This window comes from Panthera onca, chromosome E1 (assembly GCF_046562875.1).
Source record: "Panthera onca isolate mPanOnc1 chromosome E1, mPanOnc1 haplotype 2, whole genome shotgun sequence".
NCBI lineage: Eukaryota > Metazoa > Chordata > Mammalia > Carnivora > Felidae > Panthera > Panthera onca.
In genome coordinates this window covers 9,936,777-9,959,191 of record NC_138352.1, presented here as the reverse complement: position 1 = coordinate 9,959,191, position 22,415 = coordinate 9,936,777, and the positions used below count along the sequence as shown (strand labels likewise).

The following is a 22,415-nucleotide window of genomic DNA, read 5'->3' as shown; positions in this document are numbered from 1 at the left end:
GGTCACTACTATTCCTAATGGACTTCCATCACCTGTGCCCGAGTTTAGTAATGGTCCAAATCCTCTGTGGGGGAGTTCAAGTTCTTCCGAACCAGACAGAAAGGATCGGCCATCACACAGAGGACGGAGAGCGCCTGACAACAGGCAGAGGCCCCGGTGGTCAAGCCCAGGGAACCATTATCACAGCTCACTTGCCAAAACCCTGCGATGAGATGCACCATCTAGAGGAGGGCGTCTGGGTTCTACAGAAGGATCGGTGTTTTCACGTGAAACTCCGAGCGGCCACTTTCCGAAGGCCCAGCTCCGTGAGGGGCTGGCCCAGAGCAGCACCTGTGGAGCCTCGCCGTGGGAGAGGGCTCTGCCAGGACAGGCTGCTGCATTTCAGACACCAGCCCAACCACAATGGGGATGCGGCCAACCTTCGCCCAACCATTACTTGGTGGAGAACGAGTCATGGAGCCAGCTGGAGGCCGGATGCCTCTTTCAGGACACCTGGCCACCCACAGCACAGATGCGCGTCGGCCCAACGCCCCCCCCCCCCAGAATGTGCTGCATCTTACTGTCCCTGCGCCACCCCACCCTCCCAAACCCTCACCTAGAAGGGATCGATAGATTGCAGACTCAGGTAATGCCTGAAAATAAAAATGGAGGGGCGCCTGGGTGGCGCAGTCGGTTAAGCGTCCGACTTCAGCCAGGTCACGATCTCGCGGTCCGTGAGTTCGAGCCCCGCGTCAGGCTCTGGGCTGATGGCTCGGAGCCTGGAGCCTGTTTCCGATTCTGTGTCTCCCTCTCTCTCTGCCCCTCCCCCGTTCATGCTCTGTCTCTCTCTGTCCCAAAAATAAAAAAAAAAAAAAAAAAAAAAAAAATGGAGATCTGACGCCCAAGGACTCTAAAACAGTGTGTGTTCCTAGAGCACACGCTCTTCTCCGGCTGTCACCTCACGACACCCTGCAGCAGAAAACCAAGTCCACTCCCATCAAACAAGTCAGCCCCACTCAGAATGAGTGAGTGTGGAGACACGCAATACCTGCAAAAGTCAAGTGTGTACTTGCTGGAAGATGCCGGGCCCCAAGCAAAGGCAGTAACGGGCCCAAAGGTAGAGACTCTGCAGGGCGTCCTCACGCGGCCCCTGAGCTACAGGACGGAGGCAAGTAACCAAACCGACACCGCAGCCGATCAGACCAGGATCAGGAGGAAAGCCTTGTCCCTCTGCTGGTCAACTGAGAAGAGGGGAGACTCTGGGGCACCTTCCCCGCAGAGCAGGAGGCTGGCCAGTGAGGTCACACCTGAACAACCTTTGCTGAAATACTGGGGAAACAGGATTTGTCTCGTTATGGGGGTGGGGGGTTGGGAGAGTGACTTCCAGGAGAAACCATGGATGGGGGCGCTGCTCCCAACCCTGCACACGCAGACAGCTCCAGCTGTCACAAGCCCAGCATGCCCCCTCCCAGAGGCATGCTGGGGCCGGCACGGAAGAGAACAGAGGAGAAGCTCCGGACTGAGAGCTCAGGGAATGGCTTGCTGGAGGCCAGCAGGAGAGTGACAGCCACAACACAGGCTGCAAAGGACGAGCGCTCCGGGACAGGACCTTCCACGCCAGCTCCAAGGGCGGGCACACAGGGCTGTCCCCAGCACCCCTGGACCACCCCTGGCCAATACCTGAGGAGCCTGGGTGACGCTGTTCCCTGGGTTCCCAGCACCGTCAGCCTGGAGACAGCCAGGGTGCTCACAAGGCACTTCCTGCTCCGGGTTAGTCCCCAAACACACCAAGTGAAAAGCCGCCTGTGACTGACAGTTGAAAGCATTTCCATGTCCCCTGCTCCAAATCTTCGGCTTTTTTCTCAAAGCAACTGGAAATAAAGCAGATGGAGAAAAGGACCCAGATAACGTCCTTCTCTGAACCCTCTGCTCTAAACAGCCTCTGCCCTGCTTCGATGAAATAGAAATTCTTAGTTAGGGACCTGAGGTTTGTAACCTGCGTTTATGCTTTTCCTTCTGTGAGGCAAAAGAAAGAAAGAGAGGGAAAAAAAAAACGCATCTCCTCCTGAACCCATAGATGGCAAAAAACAAAGATCAGGAAACTCATTCCAAGTTTCAATCATCAAGCACCATGATGTCTCATTGAGGAGCCTGGCTGCTGAACTCTGTGCTAAAGACGTGTGGCTCAAAGAGCTACCAGGGAGAGAAAGGTCACGACCCATGGCAGGGCTCCCTCAGTACCAGGAGGCCTGGCTGTGCACCCCTCGGGAAACGACTCACGTGCTGTGACCGCCACTGGACGGTCATCTTTCTAGAAGGCATGCCATGGCTCTCAGGCATCTGTCTCCACCACTGCGTCGTGATCCCCTGCCCCGGCCTCTGGAATTGGGACAAGCCCCACATACCTGGTCAGGTGTCCCCTGCCTCGGCCCAAGCCCCTCGTTGGGAGATGGTCGGGAACCGGGTTTGGAGGGGACGCTGTTGTCAGGGGGAACGGCTGTGACCACGGAAAGGCCGCTCTCACACCGGAGCCTTTGGATATGTCCTGGGAGGCTGACCCGTCACCCAGAGAAGGCTTTTCCTTGAAGGTGAGAGAACTGCCACCACTGAACACATCCTGGGTGCTCACACAATAGCAGCTTCCATTGAAGACCTCTTCCTGACCCCGACACCCTGTGAATTGGTTACTGGCTCCCCTCCAGAAGACTGAGGAAAAGGGGGGCAAAACAGCTTGTCTAGACCTCACAGCAATGATCAGATCAGAACTCAGGCTGTGTGTACTCAAGGCCGGTCCCCTTTTTTAGGACACTTACTGCCTCCCCTGATTATGCCCTAGAGAAAGTCTCTCCACACCCCCCCCCCCACCCCTGCAAAGCTGCCTCCTGGGTGGGGGGTGGAGAGAGGGCTGGTCCGGTCCAGTGGGGTCAGCCTGGCATGGCCACTGCTCCCCTCAGCCCCGTTGGAGGACAGGCCTGCACGCCTGTGCTGTCTCTTCCTCAGCTCAGAAGCCAGATGGTGCCTGGGGGTGGGCAGAGTTCCAAGGATTTGGTGCCAGAACTGCAACCCTTGTGGTTTGGGGGGAGGAAAGATAAATATTGTGGAAAACCCACACAGTCACTCACTTAATGATTATACGCCATCCGGGCTTATTAAGGGCAGCGTGGCTTCTCATGAGCACGTGAGAAGTGGGTCCGCACCCACCTGCCCAGGTGAGAAGATAGACAGGTCTGACCTTGGACTGGGAGGGCTTTAAGGATAGTGATGACAAGGAGGCAGGTGGGACAGAGGGGGTGCAGGAGGAAGGCTGGGGGCTCTGCCTAGAGAAACAGACCTGCCTCTGGAGCTGGCACCGTCCCAACACTTCACTGCTTGCATTTCAGGCGCCAAAGAGGAGGTGGCAGTGATGGGTGAGCCACCCTAGACCTCCTGGCATGTGGACAGTTCCCGATTGTCCCCCTCTGCCTTCAGCCCCCAAAGACAGGGTGCCCCTAAGGCCACGCTGAGGGGTCGCTTTGTCCTGGCAGCGAGGCACAGAAGCTGACCCGCGCCTTTGGGAAAGGAGAAGCCCGCTGGATGTGGAATTTCTGGCGGGAGTGGTGGCTGCCAGCCGTGATGAGCCACGGGCATCAGTAGCCCCAAGGGCTTATGGAGGGACTGGGCCAGTGCTGTCCACGGACCCAGCAGTGGCCACGCACCCGAGTGCTCTCGCTCATTCAAATGTTCACAGAGCAACTGCCCTCTGTGAGGCCCATGCTGGCTCCAGACATGTGGATCGAGCACAGCTCTGACCTCGAGATGCTTACAGTGAGACCCAGTACCTGAATACACACAAAAGTCCAATTATTGCCATGGCAGCGGTTTGGGGGGTGGGGAGAGTAATGGCCACATGACTTCAAAGGAGACACTGGAGTGCAGCTTCCAATGAATAAGTGCTTGTCAGACTCTGAAGCAAGGGAAAGGCACGTGATGGGCATGGAGTCATGTGAGCACCCAGTGTCTCTGGAGGACAATGGTCGGTGAGTGTGGGGCAGAGGTGAGAGAGAAGGTTCCAGAAGGAGAACGGAGCAGACCACATCACGTAAAGGAGTGTAAATGTTGCTTTGTGGAGAGGAACTTTGAACAGGCTTTAAGCTGGGAAGGGACAGCCACGTCGACCTACAACTAACATTAGGAGAATAAAACCACAGAAAAGCTCCATGGCCTTGAGGCAATCCTCATGCCTAGAGGTGGCTGGGCCAGCACTGCGGGGCTGGGGCTGAGCACTGCCTCCTGCGCCCCGGCTCCAGGCTCCCCTGAGCGCCCCAGGGAAGACTCTTCTCTTTCCTAATGGGACAAGGCTTAAAAGGGACTGTACTCATTTGAACTGTAAGTTCTGGGGGCAGAAGACAGAAGGCACAGCAGGGATATCCTGGCCAGTGGGCCACGGCACTAAATGGGTAACAGTGCCACCTGGGCCCTTCTGGTGAGCCTCTCGGGAGCCAGCGTGAGCGAGCAGATGCCAAGATGTTAACTTCTCCTTCACTGCAGGCTTGGTTTACCGGTTCTCACTTTTTAGCCACTTGAAATCTCTCCACGGAGATTCAAGACCTGCTCTGGGTCTTGGTATGTTTATGCTGGATGTCAGGGAAGGGGAGATGACGGGTTCACGGCACTACTTCCCCCAGGGCTGTGCTCTGCCTCACGCATGAGAAAGCTGGAGAAACGTGTCTGGCTTGGCCACGTGACCCAGGGCCTGGAAAGAGCTGTCAGGGCCAGGCTGGGGGCCAACTGGTCCTAAGAGCAAGAGGACTCGAGGGGAACAGGTGGACTCTGTGGCAAGTGACAGAGATGGGAGTCTCTCTCTTTTTGGAGGAAAGCACCCACACCCCCAACCACCTGATTCTGTTGGGAGTTAAGCTGACTTTCACTGGCTGGTACACGCACCTCGTGGACGTTAGAGCTGAGCTAACGCAGAGCTGTTAGCGCCTCTAGTAACGAGCTGGAACCCGACTGCTTTGGGTGTCCCTGTCCTGAGGACACGAGGAGGCTGAGCCATTGCCCTCTGCCACCTCAACTGCCTGGCGTTCGTGTGGCACTCGACGAGAGGCGCCAGGTGACGGCTGCGGGTGCTCCTGGCGCCTTCCCTTCCCCGTTCCACTCTTCCCACTTGTCTCTGTGTGGGAAGAGCGGATGGCGGTGGGAATGTTCCGTGCTGGAGCTGGAGGGGAGGGAGGGAAGGAAGTCAGGTGCCCTGAACATGGGAGCCCTGCAGAGAGGAGCACAGGCCAAGCTGGCTCCACCCCTTCTCTGCTGACGTCAGACCTCGAAATAGACAGATTAGGGAGCAGGATTCTTTGCCGATACTGAGCAACCTTGGAGGTGGGGAAGGAGGGGAGACAGGGCATCAAGCTGGCTAACAAGCTCTGTCCAATTGGGTATAAGAAATCACACTAACATCTCCAGCTTCCCCCCTAGTCGATGGTCAGAGTAAAGGCCTCTCCATGGGGTTGGCATGCTATGGGCTCTAAGAGGAAGCTGAGAGCACCATCCATAGGGACCCAGGGGAATCTGCTGGCCCCGGGATCAACAAAGAAGCCACTAGCAAAGGGATGCTGCTGGAGCCCTTTTCTCCTGGGGACACCCGGAGTCTAAAAACAGTCTGATCAGAGGGGTGATGCTGTTCCCTGTCTGCATGGAAGTGTGTGAGTCATCAACTCCAGTATGTCACTTGTGACATCAGGCTGGAGACCTGTGGACGTGTGGCCATCGTCTTTCCCTGGAAGAGGCAAGGCACATGAAGTCCCTGACCACTGCCTCCACTGCTGTAGCCTGGGCGACCAGAGCAGGCCTCTCCCCGGGACACTGGGGGCTGGCAAGACCATTTACCATTGTGACAGGTCCTCTGCCAGTAGAATTTCTCAAAGGGGAGAATGCACAGACTTGTCTGCAGAACTGGTTGAAAATGCAGATTCCTGGGCCCTGTAGCCTTAGATCTGCTACATTCGGCCTGGGGCAGGACCCAGGAATGTGTATTTTTAACAAGTACCTGAGGCTGGTTCCTGGAACCAAACTTTGAGACAGAGTTCAGGCTCATGCTCCTGACCTGGGGGAAGGCACAGAGCTGGACGGTGTTCCTAGGGGCTCACGGGTGGAGCAAAGCCTCCCTACAGTGGTGAAGGGTGCACATCACAGACTGGCAGGGGCCTTTCAGTCCCCGTCGGCATCCAGCACTTGGCCAGGCAGCGTCTTGCCTCCTCTTGTCAAGGTTTTCAGAGAACGTCTCAATCGGTAGCTAGATGAGGTTCTTCCTGTAGCCAAACTTACTGTGCCCTGCTGCGCTCTGTGACCCTTCCTTCCAGATTCACACTCACCACGAAGCATCTGCTCAGCAACACGCTCGTCAGCACCTCCCTTTGCACTTGAAGGCTTATTAAAATGTACCTGGTCTGCTCTCAGCCAACCCATGAGACAGCCAGGGAATTAATCAGATGTCATCATTAATATGCACCCTAATTGTTCAGCTCCCCTGATGCCCATCATGCCCGGGCCATAGGCATCTCTCTGCTGGCTGCAAACCCTCTGGGCTTCCTTGGCTCCTGCTTTTCTTTGCTGGGCTGCCCTACGGTCTGGAGAACGTGTCCACAGATACTTTTATTCTCGGCAGCTTGCGCGGCTAGCGCCGCTGGCTGGGATGCCGGCAACACAGAGGAGCGCGGTTATTACTTTAGAATGAGTGCTTTATTTAATTAAACAATTACTGGTGGGGCCCTGGGGCGCTATTTAGAAAGACACCAGATTCTGCTCACAACAGACACCCTGTAACAGAGAGTGAGCGTCACTCAGGGAGCAGGCACAGCCCCACGAACCTCAGCAGGGCTGTCCCGAGTACCAGGGTTCTCTGTGCAACAAAGACATCGGAGAGACACAGACACAGGACGGGAGGTGGAGATAGTTTGGCACGTATAGTTTCCAGTTTAGTTAGCACAAAATATTCAAGAACATTCCATCTTCCTCTGAAACCACTGGCGGGCTGCTGGGTTCTAGATGGCAGTTTTTTCCCTGTACTTCTGGGGGAAATGGGATGGAAAGGGGGCAGGAGGGGAGTGGGAGGTATGAAATCAACCAGGACGTTTCCTCAGAGAATGCAAAGTCACTTTTAGTTCTTTGTCCAGAAAGGGAAGCAGAGGGGATGTGGAGCACGGAGGCGGCCTGGGCTGCAGTATTTGGGGTCAGTCCGGAGCAGCTTGAGGGGAACGGATTAAAACACACGCAGGGGTCAGTGACAGGGTCGGCCCAGGACGCCTGCGGAGCGAGGAACCAGGTGTCCATTCTTGCTCATGCTACTCACAGAGAAGGTGCGCTCAAGCCCAAGCTCAGGCTGCCTGGGATCAGCGTGGAGTGGGGATAAAATGGTCCTGAAAAAGCACAGTGCAGAAGGTCCCCAGCGGGGATGAACACTCCCCATGGAGACCTATTTGGAAGTTTCCCAACCAAATTGGCCTGTGCAGGAGTGCAGGCTGTGGGTATACACTTATAAGCCCTGCGAAGCTTCCCAGCCTGTGTGTGTGTGTGTGTGTGTGTGTGTGTGCGTGCGCGTGCGCGCGCACAGCCCCAGCTCTCTCGTAGGTGGACTGCTCACGTCCACCCCAACCCCACATCTGCCTGCTTCCACAAGCACCGGGCTTTGGATTGCTGCACCTTTGCACGTTACCACATGGATACTCCCTTTACAAGAGACAGGCTTCTAAAAGTTCTATTTATAAATACTTAGTTTTCACAGAATGACATTTTACACACACTAGGAAAACCAAGTACTCAAGAGAAACCTGCAGCGAGTCCTTCTGTACAATAAGGGAGCACTTTGTAATAAATAATACCCCGCCCCCCCAGTTTGTTTTGGACTTTTGGATAGTGGGGTTTCTTAGGAGCTGAGTATGCGAGGGTGGGGTGGCCAGGTTATGGCACACAGGATGACTCCCCCCCCCACCCCATCCCAAAGCACCTCCCTGGTTGAACTGAGGATGGGGCAGGGTAGAAGGACAAGAATCCAGGCAAGTCAGTCTGACATCTGCCCATGTGCCCAGGAGTCAAAGCAGCTTGCTCTGGGCAAGCAGTGTTTGTAAGCACGTACTTGTGACTTCCCAGACAACAGATACAGGGGTAGAGACCTGGGACGCCCTAACAGGGGCAGAAAGACACGCAAACTGCCACTGTGACCAGGGGGGTCTGGGCAGTTCACCTGGCTCAGGAGCTAGGATGCAAGTTCCCTTCACCCAAGAGGACAGAGAACGCAGGACCCCTACCGATGGCAACGAGCAGCCTCTGAGGCTTGGGGAAGGGATGGTGGGGACCGTCCAGGAATAGCTAGTCCCACCATCTTGTGATCCAAACCCCCATCACCTGGCATTTTTACAGGGAGCGCAGAGGAGGCAGTGCTGGGAATTAGGTGTCATCCCCTCACCCGGATGTCAGGTGCTGGCTGTGGCAGAGGCGGGATGGGGGGGTGATGGATGGTTGGCTTAAAGCCAGCCGACAAAACCCACGTCCCTGAGAGCACATTAAAGACAAAAACAACAATCCTCTCACTGAGCTGGGGGAGGAAGCTTGGGCCAAACACCCAAATGTGCTGGGGGTGGGGTAGGGGACAGCGATCACCATGGTCTGGAGCCATGCTGGGCAGCGGCTGGGCAGGCACTGGGGATGGGCCGGAGGCTGCACCCAGGCAGCAGTGGCCGTGGGTGACAGGTGGGGTGCTGGGGGGCTCACGGGGTCCCTTGGCAGGAGTTTGAGAGACCCAGTGCTGGGATGAGTGACAGCACAATCTGAATCTCATTTAGAAAGGGCTAGACTAGGGGGATGGAAAACACCAAAAAACAAGAGGCCATTCCCGGGATGAGATATAGAGACAGCTCCCTAGAAAAAAAAGAGAGAGAGAGAAAGAAAAAGACAGGCCTGTCCCTGTGTTATTGATTTCCTTGAAAAAGAGAGACAAGCTAATCCTTTAAAGTCAGTCACTTCAACGTGAGCACCAGTGCTCGTGTGAAGTCAGAATTCCCTCAACATTAGAGCCCCAGCTCCCGTCTGGACTGTGGGCACACACATTCTTGGGGCGTAGGGCAGAAATCCACTCATTCTTCCTTGAGCCCCAGCATCACGGGTTGAAAGCAGAGGCCCAGCACGTGGGGGAGACCGTGCCCTCGGGCAGGAGTCCGCCCAGAGGCTCAAGTGGACACTCCACAGCTGGCAGAAGACGCTGCAGACCAGCACCAAGCCGAGCTCCCAGAGCGCGGTCAGGCCCGGGTCACCAGGGCTACCCCGCTCACTGCACCTGCAGGGGGTGCCCAGTAAGACTGGCAGCTTCCCACGAGTGAGTGGGGAGAAAGTGCGAGAGGCCAAGCAAATGGACCTTTCTGAGCCTCCGGACTGAGTGAAGAGGAAAGGAGCACACTGAGGGGAGGAAGAAAAGGGAAAAAAGGATGGGTCTCCCTGGTGGTCGCCAAACGGTCACCATCCCACCAAGGAGGCACTCTGATGTTCCAGACCCTGTAAGAACCCCACGCAGCCAGGAATCTCCTCTCAGCCCGTTACTGAGTCCCCAACTCATGTGTGTCAGACAGGAGGGCAGTGTGGCCCAGAGAAGGGAAACTGTTATCAGGCCATTTGTGGGCTTAGCACCCTGCTCTCCGCTTCCAGACACAGCCAGCCTGTGAGCCCTGCCCTAAAGACAGCTCATCTGCCCTGTCAGTTCCTGCCAGCCCTCGGGCACCACCCTTCCTAGCTGACTGCTGAATTCCATCCCACATTCCTGATGGTGGCAAATCCAGGGGCAGCACCCATACCTCATCCGACTGGGACTGTGCTCTGGGGCGCATGGAGGTGCCTCTGGAGGGGTACGGCAGTGTTCCCGAGAGTCCCCACGTCCTGTTGAGTCACTGCTGCTGTGAAACCTTGCTAGCCCACACTCACTTTCTTCCTCGCTGGTCCTGAAGGCCTCTAGGCCACCTCCTGCCCCAGAATTGGTAAGAATACATATTCAAGTGATGGCAGAGGTGACCCACTTATTAGCAGATGCCACAGCCCCAGGGCACAGTGGCTGATGCTGAAAGAACACAGAAAGAGGCTGTGGCAGGGACAGGAGTCGTCCTTGGGAAGACGCGTCCAATTCCAGAGCTCCTTGAGTGTGAGAAGTCCGCTCTACTATCTAGGAGCGAGGGGCGGTAAGACAGGCAGCAAATCCATCAGGCAGACAGGCAGGGCGCACACACACGGATCACTGAACACACACCCGCCTGGACATCGTCGCCCACAACCCTCTGTAAACGTCAAGCTCCAAGGGCTGACAGATGGGTGCGACCTGCCCCTCCTCCCGGGCCTCATGGTGGGGCTGCGTGCAAGCCCAGCAAGCCTGTTTCCAGGGTTGGAGGATGGGGACGGGAACCCCAGGAGCCAGGCTCCTGTCCCTGCCTCGGGCCTGCGGCCCAGGGGAAGTCACTGTCCCCACATGTCAATTTTCTCTGCTGTAAAGTGGGATGATGCCTCACTGTGCGGCTGGGAGGGCCACATCAGAAAGTAAGTGGTGACACAGTACACACACACACCAACGCCGTGGGAGGAAGGGCCGGCTGAGGCCTGGCACTGCCAGCAGGCACCTCACTCCCCTCGCCACCTCCTCACAAAGAGGACATTTACCCCTTGAGTGGTACTGTTTTAGGAAGAGACCACTGGGTTTTAAAAAAGGGACTGTTGGGAGTATGGAGGTCCCTCAAAAAATCAGAACTACCCTATGACCCAGCGGTTGCACTGTTAGGTATTTATCCAAAGGATACAGGTGTGCTGACTTGAAGGGACACATGCACCCCCATGTTTATAGCAGCGCTATGGACAACAGCCAACATACGGAAAGAGCACAAATGTCCACCTACTGATGAATGGATAAAGAAGATGTGATATGTGTATATATAATGGAATATTACTTGGTGATCACAAAGAATGAGATCTTGCCATTTGCAACAATGCGGATGGAACTAGAATGTATCACACTAAACAAAATCAGTCAGGCAGAGAAAGACAAATATCACAGGATCTCACTCATATGTGGAATTTAAGAAACAGAACGGATGAGCATAGGGGAAGAGAAGGAAAAATAAGATAAAAACAGGGAGGGGGACAAACCAAAAGAGACTCTTAAATACAGAGGACAAACTGAGGGTTGCTGGCCGGGTGTTGGGTGGGGGGGATGGGCTAAACGGGTGATGGGCATTAAGGAGGACACTTGTTTGGATGAGCACTGGGTATGATATGTAAGTGATGAATCACTAAATTCTATTCCTGGGATCATTATTACACTGTATGTTAACTAACTTGGATTTAAATTAAAAAAAAAATAACTTAAAAATACTATTAACAAAAATATTTCAAAAGAAAAGGGGGGGACTACTGAGGCACCTGGGTGGCTCAGTCCATTGAGCGTTTGACTCTTGATTTCAGCTCAGCTCATGATCTCACAGCTTGTGAGTTAGTTGTGAGTCAGAGCTCTGTATCGGGCTCTGTGCTGACAGTGCAGAGCCTGCTTGGGATTCTCTCTCCCTCTCTCCTACTCTTCTAGGTAACCTACTCCTCTAGGAAGAGTCCGGCAGATAGAACTCCCTAAACTCCTCAGCCCCCAACACACACCCCACTTCTTCAAGGGGGTGTCCGGCAGAGGGCGGCAGGTCATCTGCCAGGCACTTGCAGGCTGCCATCTCTCTCCCGGGCCACCCATGCCCTGGAGGTGGATGTCACAGCTCTTGTATCAAGGCAAGATGGTGAGCCAGGGTGACCTTGTCCTGTCCCAAGGCAGCCCACAAGGGGCCCCCACTTGGTACCATCAGTTTGTAGCCGAGTTTCCAGCCAGGATGAGCTCCGCTCTGCCATCTGCCCTCCCAGCTCTGCCTGGCTGGTGCATGCTGGGCTGCCGGTCACCCAGCAGCATCTGTCTACCTGTAAGAGGCAGCGGCTGCTCCTGCGAAACGTGAGGAGCTTTCAGCACTCAGGGAGTCCCACCGTGGCCCTAGGGCTTTCCTGACACTCTAGAGGCGGTGGCAATGACAGGGCCAGGCCCTGGGCGAGGGGTGGGAGTGACAGGCTGGAAGCACAGCAGGGACGAGGAAGTGAAACGAGCACTTGGCAGTGGCCTGGACTCCAGGGGACAGCAGCATACGTCCTGCCTCCCTGACACTCAGGACGGTTGGATTCCTGGACGGAACTGATTTACACACAATCCTACCACTTCACCACTGGTCCCTGGCTCCCCACTGCACAGGAGAGAACGAAATACTCAATTCTGACTTTGTTTCCTAGTGAAACCGGAGAAACTCTGCAGAAAGGATCCCAAGATACTCCTCAGCCTGGAGGCCAGGTTACTGGTTTGAAAGAGTTGGGGCACCCAACACTTTCCTACTGATCCTTCAAAGGGGCAGGGGAGGCGGGAGGGGGGTGGGGTTCTAAGAATCCAAGCAGCTGACAGCAGGTCCTAATGTTAATTCTCACAGGCCCTTGCAATGGCCCAGGTCACTCACTGCTGGCTCCAGCTGCAGTGGCTTGTGGGGACGCCCCTGGAAAGCACATATGACTCACGGGACCCCTGACTCCCAGCACCCCGTTCTGTGACTACTTCAGAGAAGGAGAGAGAGAGACTGACTCATATCAGCTGCACTGGCAATCACAGGATGTGGACGGAGGTCGCAGGGTGCAGGAGGGGAGGAGGAATTTTCCATTTGTTAAAGTCAAGGGCTTTGGGAGGCGACTGGTGGCCGCCGGTGGAGAAAGCTCCCTTCTTATCGTGATGCCATACACAGGCTGGCCTCTGGGCATAGTTAATATCCCAAATATTCTCATTCTGTGTGTGCATTTCAGTAGCATTCCTAGGAAGACACAGACGAGATCATTTCCAAAGGATTTTCTGAAAATTAAGTCACAAAATAAAAGCCTGTATCCTTATTTCCCAGGATGTACCATCCCAGAATAGCAACGAAGAGATGGTTCTTATGAGGCCCTTCGAAACATGCCGGCCGGGTAGGTGCCTCGTCTACCTGAGACAAGGTGACTGTGCATGGGGTGGGGGTGCTTTAAAGCTGCCTGATGCTTTGCCCCATCTTTTGGTGAAATCTGTCTGGCTGCTGCCAAAATCAGAAACCGCTGGTAGAAAGAGGCCTAACGGGAGTCTCTAGAAGGGATGAACAATCTCCTGAACGTGAATGACTGAGGGGCAGGGAGGGGGGAGTACAACCCTCCTCCCTAATGATCTAAAGAGGCCACATGACAATGGAATGAAGACACAGGGATGAGCCCTGTGGGTCAGACTGGGAGTGGGGGTGGGGCGTGGGGGGTGGGGGAAATGCCCCTGTCACCTGCAGCAGAGCTCAGGACCAAGGAAGGAAACCCCTTCCAGCATACTGAGGGTGGGAGGCCCGCAGGTGGATGCACAGCAGCCAGCGTTGAAGGTTGGGATGTGCGTTCTTCAGAGCTACCCGCAAAGTTGTAAAAAAACATCTGAGACAATGCGGAGTTCTGTCTGCCCTGAATTTCTCGACACCAGGCGGAAGAGTACATGTGAACTGAATACCTTCTGAGAAAACCCAGGCCCCCGGCGGTGGACTGGGAGGTGGGGGGTGGGGGTGGGGGCAACAACCGAGAGAGAACGGGCTCTGCTTCTGCTCACCCTCCCCTTCCGATCTCTGTAGCTTTGGCAGGCCCGGTGGCAATCAGCCCTATGAGTTATAAGTGCAATATCTGAAATTTGAAGGCGGTAATTAATGCCTGTCTGCTTTCCTGAACGGCTCCTTCTGTTCGGTCAGGGAGCTATTGAGATTCAAGGAGGGAGGCTCCCGTCATGTGGAAGGTTTACAGGAATAAGTGAAGGAACAATTTAATAAGGCAATAATAACGCTTCTAAATAATTTACCAGACAAATGGCAGCAGCCAATATTCCCAGTACTCTGTATCTGTGTTGCTGGGGAGGGGACGTGCCAGGTAGATTCAGCACAAAGTCTAACAGTCTCTCGTGGAAAGACCCACCTGAGGTCTGGTGCCTCTGCCCTGGATATGCTCCTGTGTCTGTGTTGAGCCTCTTGGACCCTTTCCTCCACCTCCTCCTTCAGCCAGTTAGGATCTAGAGATCTAGAGCCTTACATTTAACTAACACTTTGGCTAATTTAATCAATGATGGTCTGTTTAAATGCTAAGAGGCTAACAGGCCTCAGCTGGGCTGCCCTCCCAGCGGCCCCCCTCCCCCAGACTGGGGAAGCAGGGAATAGTGCCAGGGAATGAACCTGCTACCAAATCCCCACCAGACCTGTGGTGGGGTGGCAGGAGTGGGGGGGTGGATCTGAGATATGATTCTAGCCACAGGTGAATGAGGGAGAGAAACACCAGACCATTCGACTGCTCCAGCAACACAGAAGTGGAAAACAAATCTCTCCCGTGGCCTGGGCCACAGGACTCCTTCGGCAGGTCCACGGGGCAGGACTGGGAAGGCAAAACCACCCTTCGGTGTCCCTGGGTTAACAAACTCCAAACCAGGTGACACAGCTGGCAGGTCCTACACAGGCCTTTGCCAGGACAGATAACAAGGAGGCCAACTCCCCGAAAGGCTCAGCTCTCTCCTGAACCCTGCCTCCCGGCCCCATAGCAGCCAAGTGGCCACGTGTCAAACTGTGTGTCACCTCACACACCTAAATATGTGTCAGGGTTGAGGAGGACCAAGAGGAGGCAGAGAATATTAATGGATGCCGCAAAAGGGAAAGGGAAGCATTTCTGAGTCCCGCCCACAAAGCAGGCAGAGATAAATAACTGCCTCTGGTTTCGTATCTTATTCCCCAAGACCCGTCTGGCGTGGTTTTCGGCTCCAACTCTCCCCGCCCCAATGGCACAGAGCAACCGAGAACAGCCTGGAGATTCATCTTCTTCCCTTGTCTGCAGGGAGGAGGGAAGACAGGGAGAGAGCTGGGCTGATCCTTCCCTATCTGGAGAGCCTGTGTGCGGTCAGGGCCAACCGTGAGATGGCTCAGTTCTGTGTGCCCAGTCAGGAAGCCCGGCACCTACCATATGCTCCGGGGCTGGCCAGGAGTAAGGTCAAAACGCGGCAAGTCTCTGGAAAATTAGTTCTGACACTCTTGAAGAGCTGTGCTCAGGATGCCCCTCAAACCCCGAGCGAAATTTACAAGAGTTCAGGGCCAGGAGCTGGCAACGACCCGAATGCCAGCTGCAAGTCACGCGCGACTGAGGCCTGGTCACCGGGACACACAGGCTACGTTCTCAGTAACGTGGTCAGTTTTGTGCCCAGGGCCGTGGCCCCAGTAACCAGCCAGAGCGTGGAGCTGTGCCGACCCTCCTCTCTGGTTCAAATGCCCCCAGCCACCCAGGCTGGGCAGAGGCGAGGCCACTCACCAGGTAGATGCGGTAGGCGTCCACGCGGCGCAGGGGCCCCCAGCACGGGTCCGTGTCGTTGTGCTTGGTGTCGGCCTCCACACCACAGGACTCGTTGCCAGTGGCACTGCTGATAAAGAGAAGAGTGGCTCAGTGTGGCCCCCGCTCAGCTGGAAGCAGACAGGACGCAATGTTACTAATTATGAGCCACCGCTGAGCCTCTGCTCCCACCGCCACTGCTTCAGGGCCAGACAGCCTGACTCTCCACGAATCACGCCCTCCTCCTAGGGCAGGTGCCACTGTTCCCAGAGAGCCATGTCCTGGCAGCTCAGGAGCCCCTGGTGGGAATCCTAGTCATTTTCCCAATGGGGCAGGGAGGGGGACAATGATGAGGGGCACGTTTCCAAAGGACAAAGTGCACAGCCGGCTGCAGTACATGCAGAAAAGGGCCTCGGGCATCTCCGTCCTTTAGATGCTGACAGTTTGCTTGGTGTTGTGCTTCTACCAAAAGCTCTGCCCAACTGGCCGAGCCGGGCGAGGGGGACACTCACCAAGTCACCTGCATGAGGGAGAAGGGCACGGCGGCAGCATAGATGGCCAAATCCCCGTACAGGTAAATGATGATGCAGAAATAGAACAAGTTGACCCCCACTGAAAGGAACAGAGTCATTGGTCAGGGAGCCACAGAGACGCCCATGTTCTTTTCTGATGGTGAAGTCTCTACCTCTTCCATAGCTTTCCTTTCTCAGGCTGTTTACTTTCTACAAAAAGAAAACAACAGCGTCCTGTGGCTTGTGCTGCTTGATTGGTTACACTGCGATGCGGCAGGAGACACAGCCAACCCGGACTTTCACCTGTGAGGCTAAATGAGGCTTGCAGCATCAGACGCTCCGAAAGCAGGCAAATGCAGGGCAGTGTGAGGTGGGGGCTGGCTGGGGAGGCTCAGAGGGGCCTTCACGCTTGGGACAAGCTGCCTGGGCAGGAGAAGGGGAGGGACCCTGAGTCAGGAGGCTGAACCCAAGTGTGCCTGGATCAGGGCCCCTTTGCAGCCAAACACAGGACTCTACGATAGAGGCTGGTGGAAAACAAACAAACAAAAAATGGTCCAGCTTCTGAAGCTGAAATCAAGAGGGTAAAAAGCCCTTGATTTCTAAAGACCAAGTGCCTCATTCTGAGTCTGACTATTCACCAAGCCCTGGATGGGAAGAGGTGGCTGGGGGTGCTGGTGACAGAGGGGGCAGTAGGAGGGGGCACTTAAGACAAGCTCATGGTCAAAATGTTTGCAAGGGAGGACGCTGCCTTTGGAAGCTCCCTCCACAGAGGCAAACCTTGCTCCCCTCTTCCTCTGGGTGGGGGAGGGCTGAACCAGGAACTGGGAACGGAGGCTCTAGCCCCAGTGCTACTGACCTTGCTTCCTGACCCTGGCAAGTCCCTGACTATATTCGATCCTGTACAGCGAGAACTGTACCTGTGCTAAATTCCATGTGTGATTCGAGCTTTAAAGACCAGGTGTAAAAGCTCTGAAAAAAAGCATCTGGGCTCTACAACCTCAGAGTCATGCCCCCAGACAGCCAGTCTCAAACTCCTGTTCAGACTGACTGCTCATTTTTGATGTCACTGGTCTTAAGCTGCTGGCTTCTCTGAGAACAGAAAAAAAAAAATGAAGTGACAGTTCCCTTCTAATCCTGGTGGCTCTGAAGAGCCTCTGGGGTCCCCAAGGGGAAAGCCAGGGACATGTTCCTCCTGGGCTATTTGAGGTCAGCTCTGCTCCTAGGAGTCTGGGGGAAAAAGACTAGGAAAATACGGTTCTTGCAAGAACTCTGGCGGGCCTCAGACAAAGTCAATGTCCAAGCTTAGTGGCCCCTGGGGTCTGGCTGTCACTCAAACCCCACGCTCCAGGTACAGCCTGTGCCCCAGCCTGTCTTTCTGCTCTGACACCAATGTTCTCTGCAGAGAGGTGGTGCCCCGCCCCCCCACTCACCCTCCCTCCACTCGCCTGTGGACTACGGTGCCAGCTCTGGTTATAAACTGCCATTGACCCTCCCTGATCAATAAATTTCATTACTAGACACAAAATAGGGGGATCAATGAACTTCCTGAGAGGACAGCAATGACGAGGCCTGGCACTGCTGGTCACAAGTGAGCCTGGACCCCAAGGGGACTTGTTGTGGGGGGTGGGGGGTTCCTTCCAAAGGGGAAGAGAACTGCCCATGAATTAGGAATAGAACAGAGCAGTGGTTTTCCCCCCGGAGTGTGATTGCCTCACAATCCTCACCGGGGACATCTGCCAACATTTGAAGACGTTTTGGTTGTCACAACTGACAGGTGCTATTGGCACCTAGTGGGTGGAGGCCAAGGATGCTGCTTAACATCCCACAATGCACAGGACAGGCCCCACAACAAAGAAGGACCCAGTCTAAGTGTCAATAGTGCTGAGCGTGGGAAACGCTAAGCAGAGGAGACAGTGTCCCCTAAGTGTGAGGCTGCTCTTGTATGGAAAGTGCGTTTCCAATGTGCGTTTTCTCTCCAAAGTTTGCATTTGCAGGGGGATTGGGTGCGGCTGCCAGGGGGAAAGGTTTATGCTCTTATCTTCGTCTAATGAGATGGGGAGAGGTAGAAATGGAGCAAAGGAAAATCACAGAGTGGGCTGGACACAACCAGTCTGATTTTCACGAATTCTGGAAGCCTCTGTGAGGCTGGTAGGGAAGCAGGAACCAGACCCTCAGGCAATCCTTGGCTGATGATCGTGACATTCCAGACTGGACGGTCAAATCACACCACCAGTGATAAACCAAATGCTTAATGTCCTGAAAAGCAGTCGAGAAGACTCTGGTTTCTATAATTCCCCAGGCTCCAAGTTACTGCAGCCACACTGGAGATGGGAAAGAATCGGTGGAGATGCCACCCCTCTGTGACCAAAGGGCAGAGGATCTTCCAAAGATAAAATTCTTACAAAGACAGGATTTATTGAGATGTGTCTGACTGTCTCTGAAGGGGAAACGGACAGGTTTGGGTACTGAAAAACCATACCCTTAAACAGCACATCTTCCAAAGAACAACATTTGCCAGGGAGGTATAGAGTGTTGTCACAGAACACCCAGCGACCCAGCGTCTGAGCTGGGGGTGGGGTGGGGGGATCCTTTCAGCTGTAACCAGTCCTGCTAAGGAGCAGGTAGAGTGAGGAGGGGTCACAATCAGACACAGATTCCAAGACAGTAACCTTGTGTGTGGACTCCTGGCGCCCTCTGCTGGCCACTGGTGGAGAGGGGGAGAGAGAGAGACAGAGAGAGACAGACACACACACACAGACAGGCACACACACACAAAGGCATGTGCATGGTGTATCCTACCACTGTCACAGGTAGCTGCCCTGTGTTGTTCTAGACTGAACAGTCCAGAAGGAAAAAGAGACAAGTCAGAAGCAATCGAGCAAGAGGCATAAAACTACCAGCCGGCTCCACTGGCTTCCTTCCTTGGAAAGCTGCTTAGGATTCCTGACCTCTATGAGCAGGAAGAGCCAAGGAGCTGCCTTTCTATTCCTAATGCTGATGAGTGGGGAGAGATTCAGGAAAACAATGAGAGCGGCTCAGGCCTCTCGGCAAGGTGGCCTTGCAAACGCACTGGGATCTGGCCGACACCGTCAGCCCCCTCCCTAGTTGTCAAGGTCTGTCGGATTGCCCTCACCCTACCTTGAGAAAGAACTCATACCTTTATTGAAGAACATGGAGGCCATCTGTCCCATCTCCACCCGGTCTGTGATTTCAAAAAGGTTCAGAGATCCACGTCTCTCTGTGGAGCCAAAAGGACAAGGAAGAGAAAGTGGTTTTCATTCAGAGAAGCTCCTAGAGGGGGCACTAAGTTCACTAAATTCTCCAGACTGAGGAAATCCTCAAGCATTTCAAATTCTCTTTATTTTTTTTAAGTTTATTTATTTTGAGAGAGAGTGAGCACAAGTGGGGTAGGAGCAGAGAGAGAGAGAGAGCGGGGAGAGAGAGAATCCCAAGCAGGCTCCACGTTGTCAGCACAGAGCCTGACGCGGGGTTCCAACTCACAAACCACGAGATCATGATCTGAGATGAAACCAAGAGTTGGATGCTCAACTAACTGAGTCACCCAGGTGCCCCGGCATTTCAAATTCTTGCAAAAACTTCTAATGTTTCTCCACTTGAAATGTTTAAAACAATATATAGAAAGGGATCCCAGGGGTGCTGGTAATGGAGGGGAGAAGAAAAGCTGGGTCACATGGCCCTGGCTCGGCTGGAGTGGGGAGGGACCTGTCAGACATGTGTGATTGGTGGGACAGGAGGATGAGTCGAACACCTCACATCGGTTCAAGCTTCCAGTGTGCCCAGGGTGATGAGGTGAGTAGCCTGACCAAGCCGCTAACATGAGCAAGTGGTGAATCCCGGGTCCCCGGCTAGTGCTCTGGCCTGACGGTCTCTGCAGAGAGACTCCGTTGCTCTCTCTACAAGGGAAGAACCTTGTGGGCCAGAGGGAGGTGCCTGCCGGCCTGTAACCCCAACACTTACGCACTGACAGGATGGGTCGTTTCTCTGCCCGCTCGTAGTTGTCCTGAACAAGGACGTCACTGTCGGAGGCTGTGGAGGAGTCCTCCTCTTCCTCCTCCTAGGAGGGGGTGGGGCGGGGGGAGGGAGGGGACAAACAAGGAAAAAAGAGGGGCACATAACTCTATAGAAAACCCACGGGAAACTGGAAAACCCATTTCCTTTGATCTTTCTTTCCAGAAGGCATCTAATTAGGGGCACCTCTCAACACCTCCATGCTGTCACATGAGAAGGCACAGACATGCAGATGTCAGATCTGAAGCTGCAATGCTGTTCCTGGGACTAGAGGTTCAGAATGATGAGTGAGCTCACGGTAGGGGGCTCAAGGGGACCCCTGACATGATGCTAAGGGAGCAGAGGCTGCATGTGTTCAGTGAGCTTATGCGGCTGTAAAGCTTTGGCTCTGGAACAAGGGTCTTGGAGACGTGCAGTGGACGTGAGCCCCCTACACATCGGGAGGGAAAGAACTGGCCCCTGAGGGCTGCCTCTTCTAGCACACAATTGGCCAGAGGCGCAGCCTGGAGACAAGGGCAATACACACACCTGGTGGTTTTCCATCCTCTTCCAGTGGAGCTGAGCGTTGGCCGCGGCCATGGCCTCTATCACGAAGGTAGTCGTCACAAAGCTGCGGAGTAAGGCCAGTTTAATTGCCAAAGGCAGGTGGGAGGTTGGAGGTGGCACAATGAAAAAGGAAAAATCGTTTCAAGACCAAGAAGCCCAAAGCATTCTCTCTTCTGAGAGCTGTTCCCTAGGGGACTTTTGAGATGCATTTGACCTGGTAAAATGTGTGTGCGTAAGGGACATCTTGCGTGCTTGCCTTCATGTCCTTGTCTATGTTTAGAATATGTTTTGATGCACGGGAGAGAGGGGTGTGAAATAAGCTGATGGGGGCCGGGGGTAGAGCGTGAGCCTGGGGGAAGAGGGGACATGGGGCGATGTGGTACCGCACACCAAGAGGGGGCCTGCTGGGGGCAGAGCAGGGAGGAGGCCAAGTCACAATGGGCCTTCTGAAAGCTTCTGGGAAGGGCAGCGGGCAGCTCTCCACTCTCCGTGCTGGGACACAGACAAGCAGTCAGCTCCCAGGTCCATTCACTGATGGACGGGGCACAGCACGGATAACTGGAAAGGACATTAGGTTCCAGAATGTGTTTCCATGTTTCTGTCTTTCCTTCCTTTTTCGGCAGTACCTTTACTTTCCTAATAACCTAGCAAATATAAAAATAAGCTTGCGTTTTTATGGCTCGAGTCAAAAAGGACACTGAGAGGTGGCACCAGACATTTGCTGCAGAGTCAAACTAGAGTGCAAAACCATCTTCTCTCTTCTTCCGCTTAGGGAAGCTGGAGAGGCCCAGACTTCAGCCGGAGCTGGAGTGAATGGGTCCTCCAGTCAGCAGAGCTGCGGGGCAGGGTCGGGGGGGAGGGGGGAGCCGCCCTCCTGCTGGTAAACCCAAGGGTGGAGTCTCTCCCTGCTGAAGGACCCCAGACAGCACAGTCATCTCCCTCCTTCTTGAGGCTCTAGCCCAGCCCTCCTCAAGTGCCTTCACTTGCCACAGGCTGACTGCTCAGCCACATCCACTCCATCTCAGGGGGTGGAGGGCAGCCAGTCCTAAAACTCCCATTCCAGGGCCTCAGCACCTTCTGGAAAGGTTTCTCATTATCTTGCCTAAGTGACCATTTTAAGGACTTCAGATTTTCCCTTCTTTTTGCAAATAAAACTAGAATCAATCTTAGTTAAGGCATAAAAAGGATTCTCATGGTTGCACAAAGCCAACTCATCGCTCATGTTCAAATATAAATGGGCTGAGCAGGGAGGGGACATGGCCGCCCCTACCTGGGGACCCCCAATCATCACCTCCCATTCAGACAGCTGCCTGTGCTGAAGGTCCTTTAAAGGGGACAGCAGAGCCACAGAAGGACAAGGACTTGCAGTATGTAATGAGCCAAGGATGGCCACGAAACCCCCCAAGAGAAAATGAGTGAAGAAACAGAAATGTGAGCATTTTCCCATCCAGCCTCTTCTACGTCCCAATTTGCTTCACCTGTAACCCAACCCAAGAACAGTGCCTGGTGTCACTTCTCCCAGGGAAGGTCCTTCTGAGGGATGTTTCCAGGTGTTCCCTTGCCTCTTTTTGGCAGCCTGTAGATTCCCACCTGGAAATGCATAGTCCTAATCCCTTACGAGCCTGGGGCTTGCTGAATACTTGCTGAATGACTCCCCGCCTGCATGCAGAATCCGAGAGGAGCCTCAAGTAGGATCTACCCTCTGTGAGGCACCAGCTGGTGAACCCCACATACCTGGCTCTAGGAGCGGGTGCCCCTGAAAGCTTGGGAAGGCACCGGGCACCTCTTTGCTGCCAGGCACAAAGTGGGCTGAGATTAACATGTGATTATGTGCCTCCCCGTGTGTTAATAATCACTTACTTTGTGGGCTATCTTAAGCAAATTCTAAATTCTAAACTGACTTCCCTTATCACTGTAGAGGTTTGT

At 54.5% G+C, this 22,415-nt stretch overlaps 1 protein-coding gene across 4 annotated transcripts in view; it reads right to left on the bottom strand.

Moving 5' to 3' along the window:
• Positions 1-22,415, bottom strand: part of SLC38A12 (solute carrier family 38 member 12) — a 59,569-nt gene that overhangs the window by 27,574 nt on the left and 9,580 nt on the right. For 2 of the 4 annotated variants that reach the window (XM_060645471.3, XM_060645469.3), the window contains exons 4-8: positions 20,472-20,553; positions 19,893-19,989; positions 19,072-19,152; positions 15,915-16,014; positions 15,385-15,493 (exon numbers count right to left, since the gene is read on the bottom strand). In XM_060645471.3, the coding sequence (XP_060501454.1) occupies positions 15,385-15,493; positions 15,915-16,014; positions 19,072-19,152; positions 19,893-19,989; positions 20,472-20,553 (469 nt within the window). Of the gene's footprint in view, positions 1-15,384; positions 15,494-15,914; positions 16,015-19,071; positions 19,153-19,892; positions 19,990-20,471; positions 20,554-22,079; positions 22,282-22,415 lie in introns of those variants that run through there. The other 2 variants (XM_078438176.2, XM_060645470.3) reach the window with 2 other exon arrangements.